The sequence below is a fragment of the Arachis hypogaea genome, chromosome 10 (genome assembly GCF_003086295.3).
Source record: "Arachis hypogaea cultivar Tifrunner chromosome 10, arahy.Tifrunner.gnm2.J5K5, whole genome shotgun sequence".
NCBI classification, from domain to species: domain Eukaryota; kingdom Viridiplantae; phylum Streptophyta; class Magnoliopsida; order Fabales; family Fabaceae; genus Arachis; species Arachis hypogaea.
In genome coordinates this window covers 111132602-111155445 of record NC_092045.1, presented here as the reverse complement: position 1 = coordinate 111155445, position 22844 = coordinate 111132602, and the positions used below count along the sequence as shown (strand labels likewise).

Genomic DNA, 22844 nt, shown 5'->3' with positions numbered 1-22844 from the left:
CAAATCCAAACTTCATTATTCCATCAATATTCACATCTAACAAGAAAATATGCTTCCATATAATTAGCCCATTACACTTGAAAAGTAGTTTTAATTAGCTATGTTTTTAAATATAGGTTTTAAAAAAATATATAATAACTATATGTTTATTAAAATGAAATGAAAGTGACTTTTAATAATAATAAATTACAAAAATTATATTTCATAAAATTACTTTTAACATTTAAAATAGTTTCAATAGATATAAATATAATAAAAAATACATATATTAATATATAAGGTTATATTATTTTTTTATTTTAAAAATATCATCATATATATATATATTTTTTTTTCAAAAATATAAATATATAATCCTGTTAATTTATCAAATATAAAATAAATTATTTATCAAATATTGAATTACGATTTGTGCCTTTGTGATTACATTTTAAATAATCTTTCTTCCAAGGAAGATTAATGTTACTTTTATATTTGCAACCACCCTTGCATGTTACAAATCAATTAAATGCACAAAAGCCAGAAAGCAAGAATAAAGATATAACTCTTACAAATAAAAATATATATGACCTTTTTTAGTTTATTCATATTTAGATTTGAATCCACGTTTTTGACAGATTCGGCCACAAAGTTTTAAGAAGAAATCCCAATAGCATGTGTGATGATGAGGATACTAAAGTATAGTATACTAATTATTATTGTTTTTGTTTTATGTAGGATGAAAATTCAGATGCAGTCGACTTCACGTGAAGTTGATATATTTGACTGATTTGACTAAATTTTTATCTAATAGCAGATATCAACTTCATATGAAATCGACTTACTTAGTTAAAACTTTCCTCCTCTTGTCATAAAATAATCAAAATAAAATAAACTTCTGTAGATATATACGCATATGCAAATGCATTTGCATATGATGCATGTATATAAAAGTTGATAAATTTAATTTGAAGGGGCTTTGGATTCCTATGTAATATGTTAGAAACATGGTGACACAGAAATGGATTCGGCGAAGAGGGGCATGTGAGTGTGCCATAGAAAATAGAAACTCAAAGAATGAAGGCTCCACCGTCCACCTATCTTTTTCTTGGTTCATCCATGCAAAACATAGTGCCATGTTCGCGCGTGTACCTCACGCCCTTTTTATCTTTAAGATGCAAGAGACAGATTACAAGTCTCATTACCTTGTCATGCTCTTGTCTTGAATGCTACTTATCATCACCAATAATGGCATCATATATATAAATGTCAAATGACTTGTTATATTCCTTATAATCACAATCATAATTCATTGAAATCGAATTAATAATTATTTATTTTGTATTTAAAAAAAATTAAATAGTTACTAATAAATAATAATTAAATAGTATAGAATACAATTTAAAAATATTTGTTGATTTGTTATTGATTAGATTTTCTGTTAGTTATCTAATAGAATTGTTATGTTGTAAAGAAGTATAACTATTAAGATAAAAGTTATGGTGTCTAAAAAATAATGGTTATTTATAAAAAATTGAATATTTAATTTAAAATATATAAAAATTAATAATTTTTTAAAAATTAAAATTTATTATAAAAAATAAATTACACAATATTTAAACAACAATTTATTAACGATTTGAGAATGACATGGCAGAAGAAAGCAACATGATTGGTGGCAGACTTGACAAGTAGTCAAGTACTCCACCTAACGCGCGTGAGCTGTCACAACGTGATAGCCAGCCAGCTAAGATGAAATGCTATGCAATTATTGTTTTGTGTTGCATAATGTATTAATGTTAGTACTATCTACTTTCTAATCACATCAAACAACTTAACATAGGACAAGACTGATTCTTTCATGTAGTAACTAAAATGAACCCATGTCATAATACGGAAATTAAATTTATGTCAAACAAATTTTGGTATGTTCCTGTTATCTGGTATATGGGATGAAGAGGTGATTTATTACCTAATTATAGAGACAATGATTTTTTACCGGGCGAGAAAAGTTCATTATTGTCTGCTATTATTGCTCATCAACTCCTTATAGTAGAGGTGTAAGTTATCGAACCGGACAAAAAATTACCGTAAACTGAATTGAAAATTACAACAATCGATTTAAAAATCGAAAAAATTGGTTTTTTTATTTTGAAAAAATCTATTGGTTCGGTTCGATTTTCAGTTGGCTCGATAGAAATTGAATCGAACCAAACAGAATCGAAAATATGCATCTATTTTAATGTTTTAACCATTTTAATCTTTAACTTAACAACAAAAATCTTTAACCCCTAACAATTTTAATGTTTTACTCTTATTATTTTAGTTTATTGGCTATTTTGAACCTCTAATTATTGTGATTCATATTTTACTCATTAGAAATTAAAAACCAAAAAAATCGACCAAACCAAATTGTTATTGGTTCGGTTCGGTTCGATTCAATTGTTGTAAAAATAATAAACCGAACTGTTGTATATCTGTAAAAACTGAACATATCGGTTCGATTAATTTTTGGTTCAAAACCAAATCAAATCGAACCAATAACACCCCTACCTTATAGGATGCGGGAAGGTATGATGTTATTATGTATTATGTAAATCTATTATATTAATGTGTTTCGTAAAAAGCTAAAAAAAACATGAAAATACTTTTTGCAATCTGTGAGAAATATATATAATTTTTTATACTCTGCAAAAAATACATTTCTATATTCTAAGATTTTATTTAAATACCCTATTTTGAGATATTACACCAAAAATTAAGCTATGTAAAAAATTTTAAACTGCCATAATAGTCATGTACATGTTTAAGATAATAAGAAATGTCATCTAAGTATTAAAAATTAGATAAAAAGACAAATAGGTTATTGATCTTTCGGACCACAAATATTTAAGTTTGAGAATTCGAAAATATATTTAAATCCCTGACATTTTTAAAATTTGGACAAATCGATTATTCTGTTCACTTGAATCTGTCAGACCTAACAAAAAAATCAAACGTGATTTCTGTTATACTGATCGGGTCAATATACAGATGCACACGTAAAATAGTTTTTAAAATGAGACAAATTAGACCCAGAGATCAATATGTCCAGATTTTGAGAAGGTTAAGGACTTAAATATATTTTTAAATCTTCAAGGATTTAAATGTCCATGGGTTAAAAAGTCAAAAACCTATTTGTCATTTTTTCTAAAAAAAAGTAAAATGACAAATAAATTTTTGAAAATTTACACTTCGAACATATTAGTCTCTAAAAAGAATATTAATAAAGTCTTCCAAGATAGTAAATGTAAACATACTACCTTTAAATTTTTCCTTGTGATTAGAATAAAAAGTCATAATTTAAACTTACTTGTTCACTTTTGTTATTTTAAAGAATTTTATTAATATTTTTTTTAAGGAATAATCCGTTCAAAATATAAATGCTCAAGGATTTATTTATCGATTAACTCATTTATTAATTAACATTTTTATAAATTTAATTTTGATATTAAATCAGACTAGTGTATTTAAATAGTCTTTTAAGTAATAATGAGCATAAAAATTTATTGCTTTTACTGATATAATAATATACAATTGATTATTTATATAAAATTTTTTAATATTAATAATTCATAAGAATTAATTATATATAATATAATTAAAAAGTTTTAATATTCTAAAAATATTGATATGAAGGTTGTCGTCGTTATCGAACTTAACCCAATATCTTACTGCACGAGCTCACGACTAAGCTATTATTTCACTAACTAGTTAATTAGACACAAATTTTTTTTGAACGAATTCCTCCTTTTATTCCTTAGTCGGAAGGAATTATTTTTTTTCTCTTTGTTTCTTTAATAAAAATGATTAGAAATAAAATTGAATATATATTTACATTCATATATTTAAATAAATAAAAAAATTTGTATAATTAAAAGTATTTTTTTATATTTTATAAATATCTTATTTAATCTGTAATAATTATAATATTAATTTAAAATTTAATATTTTGTATATATAATAATTTAATAGGCAGTTTATGATTGACTGATATTATACATCATTATTTAACTATTGTGAATTTTTTTTTGTTGGTCACATGGGAGAATTAGTCATAGTATAAAAGAGATCATAGAGAAGAGGTTCGTTCATAAGAATGTTCATAGATCGGATCTGATCTGCATATCCGCGGTGTTTATTCGAATTCGATTAGAAAATTGTGAATATGGATCCGATCCGCATACTAATAGGATTATATTACGGATTTTGTGTAGGTATCTGCATATCTGCATATCCGCAAAAACTAAAGAAATAAATAAGTAAATATTCTTTTTTATGTTTTATTTCAACCAATAATTATCATATATGTTGTATTATTTTAATTTATTATTAAAAAAAAATATATTTAATATTATTTTACAAGTAAACATATTTAAAAAATATAAAAAATAAATTTTATTGATATTTTTTTAGTAAAAATAAGATTTTAAAAATATTTTTGTGTTTTGAGGATATATCCAATATCCAATTCGATCCGCAAATATGCAAATCAGATCCAAATTTAAAAACGTACGGATCGGATCCAAACTTAAAAACTGCGGATATTAGATTTAATCTGATCCAATATTTTTAGTGCGAATCGAATCAAAATTTTGGTCATATCCAATGGTAACTTGCCACATGGCAAGTTACCTTTTAAATAAATACATATAAAATTATAATTAAATAAATAATTATATTAAATAATTAAATTATAATAAATAATTATATTAAATAATTAAATAAAATTAAATTTAATAATAATTATAATAGTTAATTAAATTAAGTAATTATAATTTTTTTATTTAATTAATAATTCATATTAATTATTAAAATAATAATTAATTAAGTTATTAAATTATAATTAATTTATTAATAATTATAATAATTAATTAGATTAAATAATTAATTATTTATTTAATTAATAATTTATATTAATTATTTATATAATAATCAATATTAAATATTATTTTATTTATATTATTATATTAAATTAACCGTTGTAAAATTAGCTGTTGCAAAATTATCTATTGTGTATTATTGTTGTATATGAATTTATTTAATATTAATATTTTTTAATAGTGAATTATTTTTAAATTTAAATATTTAAATTACATTATTAAAAAAATTAATTATATTAATTACAAGTATTTTAATTAATTAATTAAGTGGGACCACAACAGAGACTAAAGTTAGTTCCTTCTAATGAAAAAGAGAGAGATGCTTTGAGTTCCTATTCACTGTTTATAACGCAAAAGCTGATGTGAAGTTATTTTTTATGCCAGGTGGACCATAAACAAAAATTGAGATGAATTTCCTATTGGAGATGATCTTAGAGTTCCTGCTACCAGTAACGCACTCCTCTAGAAAGTTGGTTTCAGAAACCCATAAGAGCAATCAATGAATTAATGGATGGAATGATTGATTATTTAATTCACCAACTTATTTAATGCCTCCAAATATATATATATATATATATATATATATATATATATATATACTTCTCTCCACTTAGTACAAAAACATCATATGCCGACATTGTCGATCAATTTTCTCAAAGTTAGACTTTTTTTTCCATGTTTTAAATATTGGGATTTTGCTGAGAAACTAACTCTTTTAATCAATAATAATGATAAATTAAAAGTAGTAAAAGTGAAATTTAAAGGCATATAATGGACATGACAAAAGTTATGATGGGATAACAGTTATGACAAGAGTGTATTTAAATATGAGAAATAATATTTACATTATATTTTCTTTGTATAATTTCTATAAAAGATAAATTTTTTTATCTTCTCTCATTATGTATCAATAATTTTAATATTAAAAGTAGATATATACAAAAAAAATACATAAAAGTAAGTGTATAAATTAAGTTGGTAATAATATGAAGGAAAAGGATAAGGAACATGAGCTTGTGTGGGTTGCCTTTCCAAATTGAGGCTGAGAAATGACAGTTAAACCAGAGGAAAGTAAAGGACATATTCTATAGGGGAGGGGTATAATATTCATTTCATCTTAAGCTAATAATTAAATTAAATATTATTATGTCTCACTCACTTGAACCTCTGTGTCTGTTCCACTTCACTTTCACTTCATTACACAAATCCATTCTCTCTCTTCTCTTCATTCACAAAACCAAACCACTTCCTCTCTTGCTCTTGAACCAAACCCCATCATCATATTCTACTCTCTTCTCTCTACTAATCTCCATTTCACCATTGTATGTATTCTACAATATTCATCATTACTTTCTTCTTCTTGTTACATTTTGTCTTGTATTATGTTCTGATTTGATCCATCGAGTGCTTGTTTTTATTCAATTATGTGAGCTTTTAAACATTAGATCAACCAGCCTTTTATACCTCACATTCCTATCAGATTTCTGCTAGATCTTTTCATGAAAACAGCTGCAGTATTTCTTAATTCAGTTGCTAAAGAGTTGAAATTATTGTGAATATAATATGTAGGGGTGCTCTGAGAAAGTTATCCTTAAACTTGTATTTCTGAATTCTGAGATTTTGTTGAATTGCAATAGCATAGTGTGTCTACAGGGAAAAGTCTAGAGGACCAGCAACTTCATTAATTCTGGCCAGCATATAACCAGCAAAGGATAGTGAGTCATTGGATGAAATCTCATACCAATCTCACACCATTAAAATCATCATTGATGACTATTTGATAGCTACAAATTCCAAAAGTTGCTGGCCCCTAACACTCCTCTGTTTACAGTTTCATTTAATGCCTTGATTCTTATAGAGTGTAATGTAAACTATTTTTGCATTTTAGATTAACAGTTGGTCATCCTTCAACTACTTCAATGGAATCTGAAAACGGTGTTGCTGTGGAGATAGAGAAACGCATAATTGGGATGACAACTAATAAGGAGAATACAAAGAACCAAGTTGGAAATGAATTATCCAAAACCATAGAAGCAGAATCAGATTGCCCCAATTCTAATGATGCTGTTGAGGCCTCTATAACTTGTTCTGCAAGTAAAGCTTCAAAACATGCTAAGGAAGCAAGTGGTGGAAGAGCTAGTGTTGGTTCCAAGAACAAAAAATCTTCCAAGGATAAACCAATCTTGAAGAAGCTTCCAACTTCAATCTCTCAGAAACAAAGGCCAACCCTTTCTCAGAGCCTTTCTTTCCCGGCCAAATCCAAACTCGGCCGCGAACAAGGCATGCTCAAAAGCTTTGATGGATATCCCTCAAACACTAGGACAAAACCAAAACATGGAACTAAAGCGAAGGACGAAAAGCCGAAAACTAACCGGAGGGCCTCATTGGCATCCATGCCTAATTCAAAAACCTCTGTGGTAGTTTCTTTTTCTTCTTTTCTTTCCAACATGAATTCCTTCTTTAATTGTTCATTTTCATGATCTTGCATTCTGTTTTCTGTATAACAGTTTGGAAGGACTATTCCAGTTAGCAAGAAGAATCATACAACTGAGGCAGCACTGTAATCTTTACATTATGAAAATTATTCATGAGATTGCTTTGCATTAATTACTATACAGATTAGACTAATTGACTATTACTCCTTTTCTTTAACTTTATTGCAGACCCGTTGATGAGATTTCAAATCCGGAGAAAACACCAAAACCAAACAAAGAGGATGATGATTCTCATTCCACAACTTCGTATGTGTTGTAGTACTCTATTACCATGAGAAATGAGAAAACTTTATGTCATGTTTGTTCTTGAATTTCTCATTCTTGTTCATGTAATTGTTTATCAGAAGTGCTACTCCTAGTCAGAAGACCAGTGGTTCTGGATTTTCCTTCAGATTAGAAGAAAGAGCCGAAAAGCGAAAGGAGGTTCTTGCTTTAACCTTATTGATATGATGTTGTTACCATTATCATAACTAACTAGCAGATACTAAATCACTAAACTTTGTCTTTCTTGCTTAGTTTTTCACCAAGTTAGAGGAGAAGATTCAAGCAAAGGAAGCAGAGAAGACTAACCAGCAAGCAAAATCAAAGGAGAATCAAGAGGCAGAGATCAAGCAATTGAGGAAGACCATGGTATTCAAAGCCACTCCAATGCCAATCTTTTATAAGGAACCACCTCCAAAAGTTGAACTCAAGAAGGTTAGATGTTAACCAATCTTAGAGTTATAACTATTAATGTTACTTTCTTCTATCAACTTAAATTTTTGGGATGAGTGTATTCACGATCTTTGGTAAACCCAAAAGTGAACAAAAATAGCATAAGGAAAATAAAGAAAAAAATAAGACTTATGCAAAAATGAGAATGTTAGAGTTATAACCATTAATATCGCTTGTTATCAGCTTAAACTTTTGGAATGAGTAGTTTCATAATACAATTTATCACCATTTCTTCTAGATTCTAACTCTTTCTAGAGAATCCTCTTACTTATGAGTTTATATTTGGTGTGCGAATTAGATTCCAACAACACGGCCAAGATCGCCGAATCTTGGAAGGAACAAAGAGTCTACTATGAAGAACAACAACTCAGAAAAAGAAAAATTTAATGTGAAAGAGAAGCAGCAGCAAGAGAATGATTCAAATTCAAACAAGTCAAAGGGAAAGGGTCATACTAACAAAGAAGTGATCTCAAAGAAAGCAATCACAAGAACACAAAGCAAGGTGCAGTCTCGGGAAATCAAAGGTACCAAAGGAAGCAGTGAAGAATGCCAAAACCAAGATGTAAATAATAACATGGAGCTGAAATCTGAAACAGATGTTGCACAGAATGGTGCAGTGATATTGAATTCGACTGCACCTGAAGTTGTATCATATGTGGTTACCGTGGGAGTGTAGTAATATAGTTATTTATTTCATTGTTAATGTGAATAATGGAGTTTAATTTGCTTCTTGATTGTGTAATGCAAATAAGAGCTGTTTTATATTATCCTTTTGACATTTATGTATATTAGAATGTAATTAATTCGTTATATTTAGAAAGACATTATTCATTTTTAGCTGCTATATGAATAAGAGATAGTTATTGCTTTTATGTTATGAAATGTGCATCACATTTGGGTTTGGATCTGTAGCAAATAGGAATTTTTCAAGCATGGACTCCTCGCCAATGCTTTTTGTCATTGTGTTTTAGAGCGTTAGAAACTAGAAAGAGTAAGAGAATAGTCGAGAAAAGATTTGTGTGTATTCAAATTGTATCGAAAATCATACAATATAAACGAGTATTTATAGGTATTAAGAGAATCAAAATGATAAAGATGTAATATCCTATAATAAATATTCAAATATACTAAATAATATTAATTCATCTTATTGATTTTAATTATATTCTAACATAGAGCAAGTTTTTATTTTATTAGCCTAAAATTCGACACACACAACTCCATGTAAATATTTTTTTATAATTTAAAAAAAATAACAAAAACAGCAACTGCTATCAACTTTGAGCAACGTATTTTTAGTTTTTTCACAGTATTTTTCAATTTGTAAGACCATAAACTAATACGTTTAGTTCTCATATATTAATAATTTGTATTTTTTTTTTTGGTCAGATATAATGGATAATTTTTAATTCTAGGTATTACATCACAAACTCATACACTATCCACTCACACGCCTCACATGCTTAAGGGTTCTTATCAATTATTTGGCATTGTCAAGGTTGGAATCCGATGCAATGCAACGTATTAAGATGCATACTAATGTATATTATCTTCTTTTTTTTTTTGGACGGGAATGTATATGTATATTATCTATTAAAATAGAAATCTTGAGTAGTTTGATCATTGAGGCTATCCAAGTGTCAAAATTTTAAGTTCCTAACTTTTCATGATGGTTATCACACCTAATCTATAAACTTATTATTTTTTTTACATATTCCTTTTTGGAGGGAAATTATGGGAGAATTTCAAATAAAATTTTATGTAATTGTAGTTTGAATTTCGAATGCACCCGCCATGAAACTTCCTGTAATTTGGTTTCACTTATATATATACATACTCCTCTTTGTTGTTTATATAAGTACATATCAGATATATCTTGAGTAGAAATATATAATCTAACATGGGTGAAAGGTGTGACTTTCTTGAAGAAATCTCCACAAAAAGAGCAGATTGGATCATTAAGGTTTATGTTGTAAGGATGTGGTATGGTCCTCCACGCCCAAATAGTAGTGAAGCTGGTGCTTTAGAGATTGCATTGCACGACTTGAAGGTTTGTTTAAACCATATTAACTTCTAAATTATTATCCGGAATTTGTTCAAACTATCATATAACATTATTGTCATTTTATTGTTACCAGGGCAGCAGGATACACTGCACGATTCCAAAATCAGTGGTGCGACTGTTCCGGCCCATTCTGTCGGAGGGGCAGCTATATAGTATTTCTTCTTTTATAGTCCAAAAGAACAATATGTGGATGAAGTGCAGCTCGCTTCAGTATAGGATCACCTTATTACAAAGAAGCATGGTTGTTCATATCCCTCAACCGCTCTTTCCGTTTCAGCCATTTACATTTAGGAGTATTGCGTCTATCCTGCAAGAAGAAAGGCTTGATCAGAATTTTCTTTTTGGTAATGGTTTAATCCAGACTCTGTTTAATGTTTTTTTTTATGATTTATCCATTAACATAAAGCATCTTTTTGCATTATAGATGTGCTAGCAGAGGTTATAGGGAAGGAGGACCCAAAGGATTTGGTTACCAAGCAAGGGCAGGAAAGCAAGCGGTTAGGGCTGTTAGTGGAGGACCTTGAGTAAGTGTTGTGTATTTAAAGCCTTATGACAATCAGGTTGATGTACAACTCATTTAATTGTTATCAAACATGCTAACAACTTACAATATATCAGGAAGAATTCTATCAGTTGTACCCTATTTGGTTCACTGGTAGATTTGATCCAACCCTATTTAGATGGTGATAAGACTGAACCTCTCATAGTTGCATTCCAACTATTTAGAGCAAAGGAATGGAATGGTATGAATCTAAATACATAAATGATTTAAAATGTTAAATAAAGATGCTTTTTAGAATAATGCAGATATTTATTGTTTTTTGTTGATCTTCAGGGAAGATTAGTATTCAGAGTAGTTTTGACACATCTAACATCCACATAAATCCCAATATTAAAGAGGCCGAACTATTTAAAAAGAGGTATATATCTGTTAATAAGTTTGTAGTAATAAAATATCATGTAAATTTACTCAATCTTCTGTTATATAGTTTGGTGGACAGCACTCAAGGTGATAGTTGTTTTTCATCCCAGAGGATAAGTCATATGTCATCCAGTTCATATCGATCTGCTATTGATGAGCTCAGAAAAGGGATCTGCAAAGTTGAAACAATAGACAGTGTGTTGAATGCAAGTGATGTGAGCATATAAAAGAATCATATATCCTTTTGAATTTGGCTATACACCATTATTTATCATTTTAAGAACAGCAATTTTTTTTTGTTTAGGTTGGGTTTAAATGGATACTATGTACGATTGTTGACTTTGATGTCGGGAGGAATGATTGGTTCTTCATAGCTTGCAAGTATTGTCATAAAAAATGCAAAAAGATAGAGGAGAGATTTGAATGTGACCATTGCCGCAAGAAGGCCGTTCAGGTAGACTTGCGGTATAAGCTTCAAGCTTATGTTTCCGATGCAACTGGAAGTATGTGTGTAGTGTTGTGGGATACCGAAGCAAGCCAAATTGTAGGGTTGAGTGCAACCAAAGTCAGAGAAACCTACAGTCAGGTACAATGAACATATTGCAATTTGTTTATCATTAGTTCAAAAATAGCATTAACATCCTATTGATTATTTTAAGAATTCATAATGAAGGATGATTCTGATGATTCTTACCCGGAGGTGTTGAAGACGGCCTTGGACATGAAGTTGCTATTAAGGATTAATGTGAAAAGTAGTAATTTGAGTGGTAATGAAAATGTCTATAATGTCACAAAAGCTTGCCTTGATGAGCACCTTATCCATAAATACAGCCAGTCTGTAAATGAACAATCTACGAAGGTAAGGAAATTTGAAAATATCAACCCTTAGAATAAATTTATATAGTTTTACATACTATTTCTCTTAAAAAATCATGCAGAACCAGTCTATTGGATATTGCAGGGGTTGGATAATGTTACTAGCTTGGATTGTACTACTGATGTTGTTTATCTTGGTGATGATGAATCTGTCCAAGGTGGACAAGTAAGTTTTTTAGTGTATAGAAAAGGAATTTTCAATGATTAAAAAAGTATGATTAGAGTGTTAAGGATTATTAACTATTTAATTTGTTTTGATAATCAGGAATCTGTCAATGAGTCTAAGACAGTTACCAGCAGCAAGGGAAGAGCTAAAAGGATTGATGCAGGAATTATAGGAGTAGTTGCGAAAGACTTGGAAAGTATACCCGTAGGGCAGTTGTCAAGTACTAAGAAGCCAAGGTTGAGTATTAAGAAAGAAAAGACTCTCTAGACTGTGTACTAAATTAGAGAGCTAAAAAGACTAATACAGGAATTATAGGAGTAATTGTGAAAGACTTGGAGAGTATATCCATAGGGATGTTGTCAAGTACTAAGAAGTCAAAGACTTGGAGAGTATATCTCTAGACTTTGTAATGATGTTTATGTCTCTAGAAAGTGTGCTTTTAGAATTTCGTTTTCTAATTTGTATTGATGCTAATGACTTAATCTTTCCTGCATGGAGTAACCCATATCAATATAGTTGTTGATTATAAATTATCTATCTATATCCCAAACTTACAATTATCATATTATATAGTACAATATATATACAATATAATCTAGAAGGAACAGATTCAATAACAATTATACATAAGAGAAATCATTTACAAATTAGTAAAGGAACTCTTAGAATATAGTATATCAACTTTCACTATTCTTAAACATGGTTTAATTAATAATAATTTTTAGAGGATGGTCAAGGCATGCAACCAAATATATAGATTTTAAATATATATATATATATATATATATATATATATATATATAATAAATGTCTGCAAATATATCTGATTTTAATATTATATTTATTCAAATACAAAAAACTGTTGACAAAAGAGAATAAAAAATATATTAAAGGTTGGGTTAAATCATCCCTTCAAGCATAGGTAAACCTATGCTCATTCAATATTTGCTTATGCTATAAGAAAAAGATTTTCAATGAGGCATTGTATATTGTTTTGACAGTATACATTTAAAATAACAAGGAATTTGCTACATTGGAGTCTGTGAAACCAAACACAGTTTGAAATAGTAACCTTTAGATTATAAAGTAGTAACTATAAATACCCTATACAAGGATAATCATTAGATTATATGTATTCATATTACATCCCTTTTCCCCACATCAACATGGGCCAAAGTGCTACCTCAGCAGAAATGAACTTGGAACAAGTTTTTCCGGATGATATCTTGCTTGAAATTTTTAGGAGAAGCGAGCCAAAAACAGCAGTGAGATGCAGGGCGCTAGGTAAAGTATGGAATGAGATATTATCTGAATATAGTTTTATGAAAGAGAACACGTTTGCAACTAAGGGTAAGCACTTGAATCTGCTTCTTCAGGTTGGTTTAGCTGCTTGGGTTTATTCGCCAGATAACATAAGTATGATTGATTGTGTCAATGGAGCCGTCATACCATGTCAACTGCCTATTGAGATTGATCAATCTGGGTGGTGGAGTGTTATTGGGTCTGAAAATGGGATGCTATGCCTGAGATATAGTATCAATGGTTTTAATTCTGAGGTGTTGGTTTGGAATCCCCTTCTCAAAAGTCTTCGGTGCTTGGAAGACCCTGCTGACAAACTACTCCGTCAAGCTGTGATCGGGTATGCATTTGGTTTCACTCCTAGAACTGATCAGTATTTCATTGTACATGTATCAAAGAGGCATATCAGAGATCGATTTCTTCACTGCAATGTATATGACTCGGCTTATGGGGAATGGAGACATGGTTATATTAAGGATCAAAGGCTGAAGAATTTGGGTGATAGTTCTGCCGTATACAGAGGCAAGGCTTTTTGGATCAACTGGGTGGGAAGGCAATCCAATATTGCCAGTGATATAGTTATCTTTGACGTGGTGACGTTCGAAATCCAAAAAATTAAGATAAGTCATTCTCCAAACCAGGATCGAAAGCTATATTTTCAATCTATCACTGTTTTTCAAGACAATTTGTGTTTAATGGGTTATGAAATATCCAGTATGGGATGGCACACTATTTTATCTAAGGTTGACATTGAAACCTTCAATATTGTTCCTTGGATAAACTTTATGGAGAATAGGCAAAGGAAAATTCATTGCAACCCCAGTTTTATTATTGGTGAAGATCTAATCAGAGTTCACGAAAGGATTAAAAGTTCAAAGAGGACAAATTTACCTCTTTCAGTAGAGGTCTCAGTATCCAAAGTCAATATGATTACTCACAAAAGGAATACCATTTACTATAGTTCATGGCCCTATGAGATGTGTCTTAAGTCTGCTACAATTGTATCCCAAGGGTTGCTTATTCCCTGAGGGTTCTGTGTTGTTAGTTGAAGTAGTATTATTAATATTTCTTTTATATTATTAGTTGGTTTATCAAGTGTTGTAATCATGTAATTGTAGCAGTTATTGATAAGTATATCAAGAAGTGTTTCCTAATGTGATTTTTATTCATATTCATAAGTAGTTGTTTCAATTATTGATAACTAATTGATGAAGTGTTATTACTATTTATAAAATCATTCAAAATATATATTTGATTTAATATGCTATTATGATTGATTTTAAAGAATTTTGATTTATTTACCAAGCCAATGTATTCATGAAATTATCTTTTAGTATTTGGGGTTTATGGATTTAGAATTTAGGATTTAGTAATTAGGGTTTAGGGTTAGGGTTAGGTTTAGATTTTAAGATTTTGGATTTAGGATTTATTATTGGATGTCTATATTATTTAGAAGCAGATAACTTTTTTGAAAAAGCAAGATTATTGAATATCAAAGACTTTTTAGACAAAAAAAAAATTTAAGATAAAAAAAGAAATATCACTCAATAGCCATTCCAACCCATTATTCATTCCCACATAAAAAAAAATAAAAAAAACTCACTCAGAACACCAAAATACAATGCAGCTGTAGGTAGAATTAGCAATATCAGAAGCAACTACAAATCTAAATAGAGTACCTGTGAAGTGAAGCCTACTGCCCTCGGTACTCACTAACCCCAAACAATCATCAAATCAATCAATATAAATCCTACTGCATGTTCTGATAGAAGATCTTCACCCCTTTCATCATCAGATCGGAGAGAGAAGCTATTCATCGCCGCCATGCTCAGAACTGAGAGAAGCTGCAGCATGCAAACATAGAGCAGAAGTAGAAATCACTCAATAGCTATTCCAATCTATTCCAATCCATGTTCACTTCCACATCAAAAAAAAAATCACTGAGCATACCAAAACACGGTACAGTACAGAAGTAGGTAGAATTAGCAATATATTTTACCTACTATAAATCTAAATAGAGTACCTATAAAGTGAAGTCTGCTGCCCTCGGTAATCACTAACCCCAAACAATCATCAAATCAATCAATATAAATCCTACTGTATGTTCTGATAGAAGATCTTCACCCCTTTCATTATCAGAACGGAGAGAGAAGCTATTCATGGCTGCCATGCTAAGAACTAAAGAGAACGCTGCAGCAGGCAACTATAGAGTATAGGTCAAAATCATAGGGTTAAATCATATCCACTGTAGCCTTTGTGGATCCATGGAAGAGTTGTTGAGATACATGAAATTCAAAACCTGACAAGAAGAAGAATGCGAACACCATCCTGCCGTTTCCAAAAGACCCCTACAATTGAAATAAGAAGTGGAGTGAAAAGGGGTTTATAGGGTATGGGATAAGAAACACAAATAGTTGCATTAAGTGGAAAGGGGGTTTATAGGTGTGAAGCAAATTGGAAGGGCATAATGGGTGAGGGTTGCAGATAATCTTTTTATATTCCAATAAAGATATATCTATCACATCAATGTTTCTCTACTCATTCAAAATTAAAATAATAGAATCAAAATAAAAGAGAATAGTCAACATTTTATTAATTATTATTATTATTATTATTATTATTATTATTATTATTATTATTATTATTATTATTATTATTATTATATAGAGTTGAATTGTATTTTGAGATGACTTAAATTTCAATTAGAATTAAAATAAATTTTAGTTATTATAATGAATTAATAAAATTCTTGAATTGAATTGAATCTCAGTATTTAAAGTATCTATAAAATAAATTAAAATTGTATAACAGACAACTTCATATTTTATTAATTTAAATACATCTGAAAATTTTAGATTTTAAAGCCACTAATATTTATTAAGTTGAAGGAAAGGGAAAATAAGAAAATGAAGATACTTCTTAAAACCGAAGAATATAACGCTAATGACTAAAAAGAAAACAAATATACTATTTTAAAAACAAAAGAGAATACTTAATATTATATCAATTATATATTATATATAAGTGAATTGAATTTTATGATGAATTAAAGGTTAACTAGAATTGAATTAAATTTTAGTTTTTAAAATGAGTTAATCAATTTTAGACCAAAAAAATTTTAACCTAAAAAAATGTAGAGGGGGAATAAAATAAATAATCTTTAGGTATAAAAGAAAAATTATTTAGAGACAAATTTGTACATACATTGTCATAGATTCTTTGACATTCGAATTTTAATTATTAAATTAATTAACATATTAATTTATAGTTAAAACTGTAAATAAACAAAACATTCTTACGCAATAAAAAAAAGTGGAGAAAACTAAAAATTGAAGAAAATACAAGAAAATCAATATATTATGCTTTTTCATTCCCACCATTTGACCTCCAGCATTTACATATCCATTAAGGCCCCTACAATTGAAATAAAAAGTGGAGTGAAAAAGGGTTTATAGGGTATGGTATGGGATAAGAAACACTAAAATAGAATAGCTGTAAAAAAAATTTTTATAGGCGTCAGACAAATTAGAAGGGCATAGGGAATGGATAAAAGTTGCAGATAATCTTTTTATATTCTAAGAGAGATTTATCTATCACATCCATGTTTCTCTACTCATTCAGAATTAAAATAATAGAATAAAATAAAAGAGAACAGTCAACATTTTATAAATTATTATTATTATTATTATTATTATTATTATTATTATTATTATATAGAATTGAATTGCATTTTTTGTGTACTTAAATTTCAATTAGAATTAAATTAAATTTTAGTAATTAAAATGAATTAATAAAATTCTAGATTTGAATTGAATTTCAGTGTTTAAAATATCTATAAAACAAATTAAAATTTTATAACAGATAACTTTATTTTTTATTAATATCTAAAAAATATCTAAAAATATAGAGGGGGTAAAATAATTACTCTTTAGGTATAAAAATAAAATTAATTGGAGATAAATATGTACACACATTGTCATAGATCTTTTTACACTCCAATTCTAATTATTAGATTAATTAACATATTAATTTACAATTGAACCTGTACAAAAACCAAATATTCTTACACCATAAAAAAATTATAGATTGTTAATGTCTAAAATCTAAAGAAAATATAAAAAAATAATATATTATATTATACTTTTTCATTCCCACCATTTGACCTCCAACATTTACATATCCATTAAGGTAGAGTGTACTTTAATAACATATTCTCTTCACCACATGTAGGATTTTTTTAATTTCAGACACTAGAATTCTATATTTATATCGAGTATTGTTGTTAACAAACTCACATTAGAAGCTTGAAATACCATTTACAGTGATTTAGTGAAAATGAGTGATATCACACCCAATCATTCTTTTTTCCAGGATCAAAAGTTGCCTAACGAGTTGATGATGGATATATTTTTCAAGGCCGACCTGAAAACTCTGATGCAGTGTAGGGTTCTTAATAAGTTCTGGAATGAAATGCTCTCACCCTACAGTTTAATGAAAGAGCTTACATTTAAGAACATGGATAAATATACAAGTTTGTTTATCCATATGGAGCTTCCACCATGGGAAAATTCAACAATGAATATAACAAGCATTGATCCTATTGACGGTGCCGTGAGGTCATGCGAGCTACCATTCACCGTATCTAATATTGGTTGGTGGAATGTCATTGGTTCAGACTATGGCAATATTTGTATAAGGTACACTATCGGTGGCTTTTTATCTGAGTTGATTGTGTGGAATCCTTTGATGAAATGTGTCAGGTTTCTTTCTGATCCTGCTTCTAAACAATGCTGTCAAGCTATTTTTGGTTATGCATTTGGGTATATTCAAAATACTGATAATTATTTCGTTGTTTATGTTTCAAAGCGGCATTTTAATGATAAGTTTTTGCAATATCATGTCTTCAACTCATCACAAGGCTCTTGGATTAATGGTACAAGCAAGAACTTAAGGCTACATAGATTAGGATATCACAGTGTTTTCTATCAAGCAAAGGCATTTTGGATTAATTGGGTGGAAAGTACACAATATTCTGTTGCTAATTGTGTTGTCATGTTCGATATATATCTTTGCGAGTTTAAGAAAATAAAGATTCCAAGAAAAGCAATTAAAGACTTTCAATATCTTATTGTTTATGAGGATATTCTTTGCTTTGTATCTCATGAGAGTAGACCAGATGGAAATCGGGTCAACTTTTGGAAGGTAGATATCGAAGATGGTGGCTTTTTACATTGGAAGTGTATAACAGGGATAAGTAATGTTGGTATTATTACTAATCCTAGCCTAAAGGTTGGTGCTGAATTCCTAATGTTTAATGAAGATGACAGAAGCAATGATAATGATAATGTTGCAGCATCTTCTGGATTTTCTATCTCTAAGCTCAATATGCATACTAAAGGTAGCGAAACTTTTGTATACAGGACACGGGTACAAGATATGATGTTTAAGTCTGTTACTAAGGTTCTTCAAGGTTTGCTTAGGCCATGAAGGATGAAAGAATTGTACCACTTTATTGGTACAAGATAGTGTTATGCTTTAAGAAGTTCTGTAGGTTCTTATGTTTCAAATTTAAATTCCAGCTTTATGTTGACTTGCTTTATTATAATTATCTGATTATTATTAAGAGTTAAATTCCAGCTTCATGTTGACTTGCTTTATTATAACTATCTGATTATTATTAAGAGGATTAATTTATTTGATATAGTTATGTACATTATTCTTATCCTTTACTGTTATTTTTATTTTTTTTAACTCCACAATCTTCTAAAAGATATCATTTAATTAACAATTTTTTTGTGAACTTGAATTTATTAATAAGAGAAGGTTTATCATATATTCAGATTAATTCATAGGAACTATTTCAGAAGTCTGATTGTGTTTATTTGGTAATTGAAGCCAAACATAGATAAGAGACCCTATGAAATTGATGCCATTGAGGTGAATTTTTAAAGAAAGTAACAAGAATCACTAACCATTATCACTAAATATTTATATTATATGTTGTAAAGATTTTTAGATATGTCTCGGTTGTTATTATGTGAGGCATTAACAACTTTATGTGTACATAATTTAAAATGCTAAAATTACTATTTCTTCGTCCTTATTTTAAATTCATTTAAGAAATTAATGTATTCGAAATTTTGTACTTCTCAATTAAAAAAAAGAGGAATATTTAGTATCAATTAATCTTTAGACAAAAAAATATAAAAATATAGAAGTAGGTAAAATAAAGAATTTTGACCTAAAATAAATTCTGTAGAAAAATAAAATTTTGAACATTTTTGAACATTTTTTTCAAAACTTTATTTAAAATAAGAAATTTAAAAATTTTATAAATTACAAATCATGTTGATTCTTTTTTAGTAACAGAAGAAAATAGAAAAAATTGTCTAAAATGTAGAAATAGATTCTTACAAAGTATCTTAAGGTTAGATTTAGGGTTTACGATTTAGGATTATAGTGTTGGGTTGACCTTTTACAATTTGAAATTTAGGTTTGAGTTGTTTTGAAATTTAGGATTTAGGAGTTATAGATAATGATATCCAATTAATTTATTTAATAAAATTTAAAAATAAAATTCTAGAAGTAGATTAAAAAAAAGATGAATTGTTAAGTAAGAAAAAAAGCATCAAAAAAGAAGTTGACTAAATTGATGAACTATTTTTTAAAAAACTTATTTAAATAAGTAATGAAAAATTTTATATAGTACAAATAATACCAAAAAAATCTTTTCTACGTGAAGATAATAGATACCGTGTTTACATATATATTAATTGATGTAAAAAATATATGCCAAATTAATAGAACCACATCCCATAAACGGTGAAATTGTTGGGATTGAGATGTATTTAAAGAAGGAAAAAAATTACTCACCATTATAATTTGAAATTGGTTATTAATAATAATTATATTTTCTAAAATAACTGTTTTGTAATCTTTTAAATTCAAGAAATTAATCTATTCCAATAATTATTTTGTTTAGATATATTAAGTAAATTTAAAAAATAAAATGGATACCTATTTTTTTAAAAAAAAGTAATATTTCATATCAATTAACCTTTAGAGAAAATTTTTTCAAATAAATCTAAATATGTATTTATATAAAATAAAGAATTTATAGGTATAAAAAAATATTCATCAGAGAAAGAAGTTGTTTAAATTCATGGATAATTTATTTAAAAACTTTTGTAAGTGGAGAGAATAGATAAATTAGTTAAATCTATATAAATTGATGTATAAAAAATGCTATTTTTCTAGAAGCCAATCCTGAATAAAAAATATCTGTTTTAAAATCTTAAAAAGTCCTTTAAAAAAATGGATGTAAAAAAATTCATATTAAAAATTTTAGTATAGTAACATACAATAAAGATTTATGAGTAAAAAGTAATATCCATTATTTAACCATAGTTGGATAACTACTATTGATCTACAGAGCACACCACAAGCTCCAATAATCACAAAAGAGATTTCATAGGTTGTACTCCTTAAACCTCATCATTTCCTTCTACCTCAAGTATAATATATTATTAGAAAGCTTTGTAGAAAAAATCACATTAGCCCTATAGCTCAGCTAAAAATATTTATTTAACAATTATCATAGACTCGGGCATACTTATATAAATTCACTAAATTTCTCCAACAGCAGCACATTATTTTTTGAATTATGAGGTGTGGTTCTATCACTTCGATATTCTGTTTTAGTGTAAAAATGTCCATTAACAATACACATCAAACTTCATCTACAAAGAAAGATTTGCCTGAAGATGTCCTAATGGAGATCTTGGTGAAGACCGAGCCAAAGACTGTTGCGAGGTGCAGATGTTTGAGCAAACAATGGTACCGCCAATTATCTTCCTATCAATTTGTGAAGAGAAATTTTTTTGCAACCAAAGGTAGGCATTTCAGCATTCTCTTAACATTTGGTTTTCCTCCGTGGGAAATCGGGCGTGATTGGCTTACAAGCATTCATGGAGAATCTCAAGCCACTACACCTATTAGGTTACCATTCAATACATCCGATTTTGGATGGTGGAGTGTCATTGGGTGTGACAATGGGTTGGTGTGTTTGAGGTACAGCCTTCATGGACTCCCATCCGAGATCATGCTGTGGAATCCTCTAACAAGGCGAACACGAATTTTAAAAGATCCTGGATCAGTTCGTTCTTTGCATGCTGTTTGTATATATAATTTTGGATATACAAGTGGCATTGATCAGTACTATGTAGTTCACGCTTATAAGAGGAGTTTTCGAGACAGGAGGCTGGAGTTCACATTTTACGATTCTCGAATGAACGACTGGACTGAGCATGTCATCGAAGACAAAGTAATTCAGAAGTTAGGGCCGAATAGCGTATGGCTGAATGGTGTTGTGTTCTGGATTAATTGGGTTGGTGAGGACTATATCCATCCACTTTGTGTTGTGTGTTATGAATTAAAATCAGGCCAGCTTAATCGGTACACAATCCCGAAGATAGCCAAGAAGAAGTTCCAATATCTTTCGGCTTTTAATGATAAGGTCTGCTATATTTCATATGATAGTACATGTCAAGATGATAAGATCGGGATATGGAAATTAGACACCAATGCATCCAGGAAAAAGATGTGGCAAAACATACTCAGCATTAATCCAATCAGCATCGGATTTAACCCTAATATTTTTATTGGAGATCAGATCATTATGCTAATGGAGCACAGAAGCAACCTTATGAGGATCAATGATCGTCATAATACTGAGATTTGTTTGAAGAGTCTGAACATTAAAAAAAATCAGAGCAAAGAGTTATTCTACAGAACTTGGATGGAAGAGATCGAGATCAAGTCCTTAAGCTTATTATTGCAAGGGATGTTAAATCCTTAATATTTAATTTTATGTCTTTTAATCCTTAGAGCAATTAGTGTTGCTGTTATCAATCTATATTTCAGTCTGGGTTATGTATTGTGTTATTTTAATGGATTTTCTCTATGTGTTCCTGTGCAATATATTGAAGAGTTTGAACATTAAAAAAAATCAGAGCAAAGAGTTATTCTACAGAACTTGGATGGAAGAGATCGAGATCAAGTCCTTAAGCTTATTATTGCAAGGGATGTTCAATCCTTAATATTTAATTTTATGTCTTTTAATCCTTAGAGCAGTTAGTGTTGCTGTTATCAATCTATATTTCAGTCTGGGTTATGTATTGTGTTATTTTAATGGATTTTCTCTATGTTCCCGTGCAATATATCTTTAGTTGTTGTGTTTTGAATTCACCTATTCAATTTGGGTTTGCTTATGAGGCATCTTATATTAGATTTACCCCTCTAATATTCATTTGTTTTAGTTGAAATTAGATTTGAATTTCATTAGCAACACAGAACTTTCAGTTATTATAATAAGTTTCGGTACTTGAAATATATTATAATACATATT

The 22844-nt window shown here is 28.9% G+C and overlaps 3 protein-coding genes and 1 long non-coding RNA gene across 5 annotated transcripts; 3 read left to right on the top strand and 1 right to left on the bottom strand.

The window, feature by feature from the left end:
* Positions 1 to 6026: 6026 nt before the first annotated feature.
* Positions 6027 to 8987, top strand: LOC112716568 (uncharacterized). Of its 2 annotated transcripts, XM_072205464.1 has the most exons (8): positions 6071 to 6223; positions 6555 to 6700; positions 6790 to 7318; positions 7409 to 7461; positions 7565 to 7642; positions 7741 to 7819; positions 7913 to 8092; positions 8409 to 8987. In XM_072205464.1, exons 3-8 carry the CDS (start codon positions 6821 to 6823, stop codon positions 8784 to 8786), a joined length of 1266 nt encoding a protein of 421 aa, XP_072061565.1. In that variant the 5' UTR covers positions 6071 to 6223; positions 6555 to 6700; positions 6790 to 6820; the 3' UTR covers positions 8787 to 8987. The 2 variants fall into 2 exon arrangements, with proteins under 2 accessions (XP_025624285.1, XP_072061565.1); XM_025768500.2 differs by lacking the exon at positions 6555 to 6700 and having other exon boundaries at positions 6027 to 6223.
* Positions 8988 to 9502: 515 nt separating this feature from the next.
* On the top strand, positions 9503 to 12669 carry LOC112716567 (replication protein A 70 kDa DNA-binding subunit B-like). The gene is made up of 10 exons (XM_025768499.3): positions 9503 to 10160; positions 10249 to 10519; positions 10600 to 10699; positions 10794 to 10918; positions 11011 to 11095; positions 11165 to 11312; positions 11402 to 11683; positions 11771 to 11956; positions 12059 to 12139; positions 12239 to 12669. The coding sequence occupies exons 1-10, from the start codon at positions 10011 to 10013 to the stop codon at positions 12404 to 12406; spliced, it is 1596 nt and encodes a 531-aa protein (XP_025624284.1). The 5' UTR covers positions 9503 to 10010; the 3' UTR covers positions 12407 to 12669.
* On the bottom strand, positions 11145 to 15885 carry LOC114924622 (uncharacterized). Its single transcript, XR_003812107.2, has 5 exons — positions 15462 to 15885; positions 15118 to 15282; positions 11792 to 11933; positions 11528 to 11673; positions 11145 to 11269 (listed from the first exon to the last, which is right to left on the bottom strand). It is a non-coding gene; the product is annotated as an uncharacterized lncRNA (long non-coding RNA).
* Positions 15886 to 21146: 5261 nt separating this feature from the next.
* LOC140175768 (F-box/kelch-repeat protein At3g23880-like) lies at positions 21147 to 22295 on the top strand. The gene has a single exon (XM_072204320.1). The coding sequence runs from the start codon at positions 21147 to 21149 to the stop codon at positions 22293 to 22295; it is 1149 nt and encodes a 382-aa protein (XP_072060421.1).
* Positions 22296 to 22844: the final 549 nt, after the last annotated feature.